Source organism: Hylobates moloch, unplaced genomic scaffold (genome assembly GCF_009828535.3).
Source record: "Hylobates moloch isolate HMO894 unplaced genomic scaffold, HMol_V3 SCAFFOLD_17, whole genome shotgun sequence".
NCBI classification, from domain to species: Eukaryota; Metazoa; Chordata; class Mammalia; order Primates; family Hylobatidae; genus Hylobates; species Hylobates moloch.
This window is the reverse complement of record NW_026652292.1, coordinates 72,316,651-72,324,060: the sequence shown is the minus strand read 5'-3', so window position 1 is coordinate 72,324,060 and position 7,410 is coordinate 72,316,651. Positions and strand designations below refer to the sequence as shown.

General features: G+C 35.3%; 1 protein-coding gene across 5 annotated transcripts in view; it reads right to left on the bottom strand.

Moving 5' to 3' along the window:
• Nucleotides 1–2,314: 2,314 nt before the first annotated feature.
• Nucleotides 2,315–7,410, bottom strand: part of RAB28 (RAB28, member RAS oncogene family) — a 119,126-nt gene continuing 114,030 nt past the window's right edge. The window contains exons 7-9 of one of the 5 annotated variants that reach the window (XR_009210473.1): nt 6,385–6,460; nt 4,481–4,575; nt 3,209–3,245 (exon numbers count right to left, since the gene is read on the bottom strand). Coding sequence is in view for 3 of the 5 variants with exons in the window: in XM_032135976.2 (XP_031991867.1) it covers nt 3,153–3,245 (93 nt within the window). In the remaining 2 variants the exon portion in view is untranslated. The other 4 variants (XM_032135978.2, XR_009210472.1, XM_032135976.2 and 1 more) reach the window with 4 other exon arrangements.

Sequence of the window (7,410 nt, the reverse complement as noted above, 5' to 3'; positions counted from 1 at the left end):
CACAGGAGTTCTTTGGGCCACTCCAAAAACCACTCCAGAGTGGTTGGCCACACATAATAGAGGGTGCACTTGAAAGGCAGCATCCAATGACCAGTTCTGGTTGAAGACTTTTGTGTTTTTCAAAAGCTCAATAAGCAGCAGAAGTGACCACAATGTGTTTGAAACTTTATAGCATGTATCTTCAGGAGACAAAGTGCCTAAAACTAGATGGAAAGACTTGTAATTTTTTAAATTAAAAACTATAGACAGGAGAGGTAACAAAGTAAAATAAGCATGAATCCTACATTTCTATTTCAAAAATAAAATCCGAGGTATGGGGAAAATTGTAATATGGAATTCGGAAATCTGCTCTGGCCATATGCTGTACTGCATCAGCTTTCCTTGAGGCAAAAGGCTCTCAACGACCAGTCATGCTCAGCAGGGAGAGACATAACACCGAGACTAAAGGCGGGCAGGAGGGTACAGAGGGGCAATTCCTGTTTCACCTGAGTGATCAGAGGGCAAACTTCCCACCACCAGCCTCTGTGGACACATGCTACTGGTCAAGGTAGTCACTGTGTGAGGGCGAATGGACCACACAGGCCCATCGCCACTTCTCAAAAGAACAGCTTAAACTAAGACCTATTTAACTCTCAGGAAGGGTGTCAGTTATGTGATCTTCACAAATGAAAGGCAGCCTAAAACCAGTACCAGTGTAGTCCATTCTGTCAAAGAACCAATTTGTGTAGCACCGGGCTCTACCCCTTACTGAAGGAAGGCCTTTCGTATAATCACTTAGTCTCAGCTTCGGTTTCCTCTATGAGAGAAGGCAATAATTCCCCTCTCACAGACGGGTGTGAAAATAAAACAGTCCATGTAACAAACGCCTAGAAATGTTCAGGCCAAAGAACGCCTACCAACGTCATTTTCTTCCCTGGCCCCTGCTCAGTCCCACGCAGTGCTCTAAGTTTATAAACACACCACTAAAAAAATTCGGTCTTGTAGACCTTTTGCAATTTCTCTCTGAAATTGCAAATTGAAATTCATACATATGTATTAAGTCATACTTTATCATACTGTAGTAATTGTATTGGGAGGAAAAAAATTTTTTGAAAATCCTTCAGTTTTCACATAGATGGAGGTGAAATCAACACAAAATGACCAAATGGAGCATGGCCTCACCTTTTACTAAATGTAAGGCCTTGGGCAATTTTAGTTTAATAGAAGCCTTCAATCAATCACAGCTTTTAAAATAGCAGCAATAACAACAAACATCTCTCCCACTAGATTGTAAAGTCCTCGAGGGTTGAGAGCTCATTTATTCAACTTTATATTCTATTAACATCCCTAGTCAACTGGCCTGCACATATTAGGAAGATAAGCTGCAATAGCTTGAAGGGTTTATCACTTGAAGGGCTTAAAAGTCTGCTAAATTATTATAAAATGAAAAATATAAAAATCAAAATAGAAAGAGGCTGGACCACTAACAAGTAGAGTCACAGTTTTCAAATTTTTTTAATTAAAATTTTTTTTAAATGTCTCGGCCTAGAGACAGATCTATCAAGTCTAGCTCTATGATTCCATGATCTCTGGCAAGTTACTTTTTCTGTCCACACTTCGGTTTCCTTAGCCACATAAGGAAGTGAACAAAGTTTTCCAAAATCCCTTACACCTCTAAAATTAGGTATCCAAATTTCTACACACACTTGTGGCAAATCTATGACAAAGGCACGCTGCCAGGCACTGTAAGAGACATGAAAGAGAAAAGACCAGAGCTGCCCTTCAATGAGCTCATGGATTATTAAACAATAAAAAACAGGGGCACAAATAGCAGCGATTCAAGGCAGAAAGGGGCAGTGGCTATCAGAGAGGTACTGATGTGGAACCGTGAGCTGTGGAGACAAGGACTGGCTTTGTGGAGGGGTGGCTTTTGTTCCCGCTTCAATGTAGCAAATATGGAGCACCAGTCATGCCAGGCACTGTGTCTTAGCACGAAAGAAAAAAAAAAAAACCACAACTATGACCAAGACAAACAGATTCCTGTGGAGCATCACAAAGCAAATAGGAATGAATCCATAGCTCTGTTTGCAGAGAAGTGATGATGGTACAGTGGAGTGGCATGAGAAAAGGTAGAAAGGTAGGAGGCAGCTGATGTGGAGCCCCTGAAATGCCAAGCTATGGAGTCTGGATTTTAATTGGTCCAACAAAATAACCTAACAATTCTAAGTGACTGACTATACACTAAACTTCACAGAATCACTAATTTTGTATCCAAATACACACTGCCTTTCTGTAACAAAAAGGAAGACGTTTGAAAGAAAATTGCCAAAAGACATAATTTAAATAAATTTATTTGTGAAAGAAAAACATCTGAACATCAGGTACAGTCTGATCAACAATGTCATAACTCATTCTCGGGAGTACTCTTATGCAGTTTGCAAGAGAAATTCCATGTGAGGCATCAGCTGAACATTTACCAAAATTCAGAAAGCCTTCAAACCTGAGTATTACACAATACATAATGACAATGATACAGTAATAAAAATACAATATCAAATACTACTTTGTGAGTTACAAACTACAATATAAACAATTTAGGCCCTTTTTAAAAAATGAAAAAATATTTCTATTACAGCCTTATTTCAAGCATTTTCAGTTAGATACAGCTTTAAATACTTTTACTCACAATAGATAGCGAAAGAATGTCTTCATAAGTATCTGTAGGTAAAATATATTACTTGCTTAATGTTTGCACTCTGAAGTATACTTTGACACATACAAGTTCCGATAAGAGAATGAAATTGCTGTGGCAAAATCCTGGCTGATGATCAAGACTTGGAGAGTTCTCATATTAAGTTAAAAAAATTTACATCACTGAAAAAAGAAGCAAGGACATACAAAGAAGCAACATCATTCTTTTGCAACGAAGCAGTCTAATTCCAGGGAATGGGTTTTCCATTTTGAATTCAAAGTGTGTGGTCCCAAAGTCGAATTCTTTCAAATCCAAGGAGCTGCCTTGCCACTGTGAGGCAATAGCAATGATTAAGCAAGTTGGGAGGAAAGTGCTAACTGAACTACAGAGATGGTCACTGATAAAACAAGTTCCTAGAAGTCCTCGGGCCCACCCAGAGGTGAAGGGCAACCAGAACTATCAACACAAAAGAAAAATGTGCTCACTGAACTGCACACATAGAGCTTCTAGGAGGGTTAACAGTCCTTGACATAGGTTCCTGGTTGTAGTTTACAATATCTGCCTTCACCACCCTCTGTCATAAAAGAAAACAAAGTTATTATCAGGACATCAGAACATTTAGAAAGAGCTCCTTAAAGTATATTTTTATTTTCTGAACTTTGCTGAACTTCTGATGATGGACACCATAAATGAAGCAGGAATTGATATTAAAGGAATAAGCCAGACAAACAAATGAAGAGTGGATTTTTTTTTTTTTTTTCAAGAAGAGAATGGCAACTCAGCTATTGAGTTATCCCTGGTTTTATGACATTAACTTGAGGTTATCATAAGTCTAATGAAAAACTGATGAATCAATAATGAAAAATTAAACCCTGATAATAATTTAGAGCAAAATAATTTAAATGAATCATTCACATATATTTTAAATCACAGAAAAGAACTCATCATTTCAAAGTAAAAAATAACATTATTGCTTAATATTTCCATAAGCCATTATATTTAGCAAAAACTTTTCATTGAATGTTTACAGCAGTTTGTGAGTTTGTAAGAAGACATTTAAATGTTAAAGAGGATTCACATATAAAGCAGAAATATTCTGAGCAACCCATTTTTAAATCTTTTCAAATTTCTAAACCTTTCCTCCAAAATCCCTAACTTATTTCCAAATGGCTCACTATTGGTTATGAATACAACTCTAACAAAATACAGTATAATGAAAAAATTTAGAAAATTACTTCATATTCATGTTTTTAAAATAATTTAAACCAAAAGATAATTTTAACTCTTCCCTTCTTCCCTCTAACACACACTTCAAGGAATATCTAAAATGATACACTTAGCTATATGCTTAATATTCATCTCTAAGTAATACTTTAAAACAAATCCTTTACTGTTTTCAACTCTACAAAGTCTGCACACACAAGCAGACAAACAAGGGCAATTCAAGGCAAATTTTAAAAATACTCTTTCAATTACCAAGCTATTTCAGGAAAAATGGTAAGGAATGAATAATGAAATAACTGCCTCAATTCTCCACTTCACTGCACATGTAATAAACACAACCATAAAGACAAATATGTTTAAAAGTAACTGAAATGTTACTTTAATTTGTTCCCAATTTCTTAATTCACGTCTCCTGGCAGAGGACCAATTTTTTAGTTCTAAATCAAGACGTAGACGCGATATTAATTTCCAATAATGTACAATAATCATCTGAACTTCCCTATTCATAAGGAATAAAGAACAAGATAGCATTCAATGGTTCTCCCTTCCCACCTCCCCAAACTGTAATAATTTATCACTTAATACCTGCACTACTGTACTGAACAGATTCTACTCTGAGCAGAGCTGGTGTGTTGATTATCTTCTTCAGGGTACTTCACTATTTCTGCCCTGACAATACGCTGTCAATTCCATACAACATAAATGAGACAAAGAAGAAAGAATTAAAAAAAAAAAGACAAAATGGAAAGTATGTTCAATGACTGAATATAGAAAAAAACACCAAAGAAGAAAAATAAAATTAACATATAAATGTAAACATGTCACACACACACACACACACACACACACACCAGAAAGTACACATACAAAAGGAAAGGAACAAAGACCCAAGAAACATTATTCTTTGTAATTCTATTTAATTACTGAAATAGAAATGACCAATGAACTTCCCAAATTGTAAGTTCCATTTTTGATAACACAACTATATATAACATATATAATGCCCAGGATTTCAGAAGACTATGAAGAATTATGAGGTTTTTCTATGTTAAAGTGCAATAAAAGGATTAATTCCATTTCCATTAACAAGCTTTACTGAAGATATACAATGTGCCAGTCGCTCTATACTGTGAATGTATGGGCGACTTACATAGAATCTATTCACAAGTTGCTGAGGACCTAATGGAAAGAGAAACACATATACAAATTGCCATACAAGTTAAACACTTAACTAGTGGACTTATGCTGTGGGAACACAGAGGAAGGAGTAATTAATTATCTTTGAAGGTGGGGAGAGGAATGAAGAAATCAGAGGAAGCCATATGCCATTTACAATTTTTATATTTAATACTATTTATTACTTGTCCAAGACTTCCTTATGCTGCTCACTCCCCCATTCCTCCCAATCCTAACCTCCATACTTCCGAATTTCATACAGAAACAAACAAGTTCAAAATGCAGTTGCAGGTCATATAAAAAAAATTCACAAGGTACAATATTTAAGTACAACAACTGTTGCTTTCAAATATCTAAGTTTTACTAAATAAGAAACTATTTATTTTTACCTTGTTATATTCTTAATTGCTGCTACCCTTAGGATAAAAAGACCATATGTGACAAATATGTATGACACAGATAACATGCTACCCAAATATTTTAGATTTAAAACTATCCTCGCTATCCATGTGATTGCAAATATCCTATTTCAGGACACGCATCCTTCATAATAGCATCTATTAATTTATTAAGATAGAAAAGCATCTTAATATGAGTTGCTGTCTGTGATTACATTTATAAATAAAGATCCTATAAACAATTGAGAGTCAATGAATAGGATGCTGAGGCATACGAACATATCAGCCTTGGGTGGCTTCTGCTTAAGTTCTTTAGCAACAAGCAGCATTAACTTTTGGACAAGACTCATGATTTACTAGGCACTCTGCCTGATGCTATCAACAGAAGCAATACCAACTGCCAAATGAGGTATGAGTAGGGGGGTACATCAGTGAAATATTGTATACCATTATCTAACCTCCCCAAACCTAATTGTTTCATGCCAAACTATGGTGACAATGAAGAGGTGGGATTTTCATAATCAGTAAGCAACTCATTAATCCAACAAAATGTTGGTTTAAGTCTTATCCTATAAACACAACCAGGTTACTGTCCTGTGCTCAAGACATTTTGGTCCAAGTACTGACTAATGTAAATGACTTGGATTTCACTATTAATTTTCATCAAATTAATGAAGAATTAACAAGACAGCATCACTCTCAGGGGCTTTGACTCTTTGACATAAAGCTTTGTAAAATGTTTCCAAACTGTAAGCCATAACCAAGGCTCTGCAGATTCCAAATTTCACTTTCAATGATTAGAAAAACATAATTTCCATGTCATAAACTTCATGGTAGGTGGTTTCACTATAGTCAGCTTATTTAAAAGCCATTTATTGATGTTTTTAGAGAAAATGTTACCTACAAAATACCAACCTTTATTTTTAGAGCCACAAAGTACACTCGATTATTCTCTGCTATTAGTTGATGAAATGAAAATAATGAAGTGGCCCTAAGAGGAAAAGAGTTATATGGGTGAATACAAGCTTAACCCTGATATTTTCAAAGAGCATTTGCCAAGTGGATACTGGAAATGGAAGTGGTAGCAATGGAGGGCATAAGCAAGAAAGCAACCTATGGGTTGGGGCACAAGGTGTAAGGAGTATAGATGGATTCTGTGCAATTGTACCTTACTCCAGGTAATAGGAACATATTTACCACTGCAAAAGCCATAGTTTGTCACGGCCAGAATATGGAGTAAACACACCCTGAAGGCTAAAACATCTGTCATTGTCATTCATTCAAAGCCAACCACTATCCCAGATATTGCAGAAATTTAGGTAAATAATGCATAATCTGTTTTTTTGAGATGCTAAGAGTCTAGAATAGAAAACAGATGTGTAAACTATTACAGAATATTCTGACTGGTATATATTCAAAGTGCAACAAGATTACAGAATACAATTTAAAGCACGGATATAGGATATAACATGTTAAAAGGCATAGTACTTTGCACAGAGTGGGAGTTTTTAAAATGCTACTCTTCTATATAACGAATGGGCCATTATATGCTGCCAGTAACAAAACATTGGGCAAGTTATTTCACTTCTGTCTTCACAATTTCCTAATCTATAAAAACAAGGTCTACCTACATGATCTCTAAAGTCACATCTGGTTTTGAAATTTCATTTAAAAAATTAATTTAAAAGGTGAATAGGAAAAAGAAAAAATGTTATGTGATATGAAAATCCATTAAGCAACGTTTAATATCTGAGGGTTAGAGTAGTATGTATAAAATAAGAAAATATGCTCCTCAAGAAAACAAGTGGTCTTTAGGATAAGAAAGAAATCCCAGTACAGTTTTAATAAACATACTGGAGAAAATGATCGTAAAAAATTAACATGTGGGTAAAAAGAATCTGAGGAAGATCAACATTCAGGTAAAGCTAAAAAGCAGAAAGG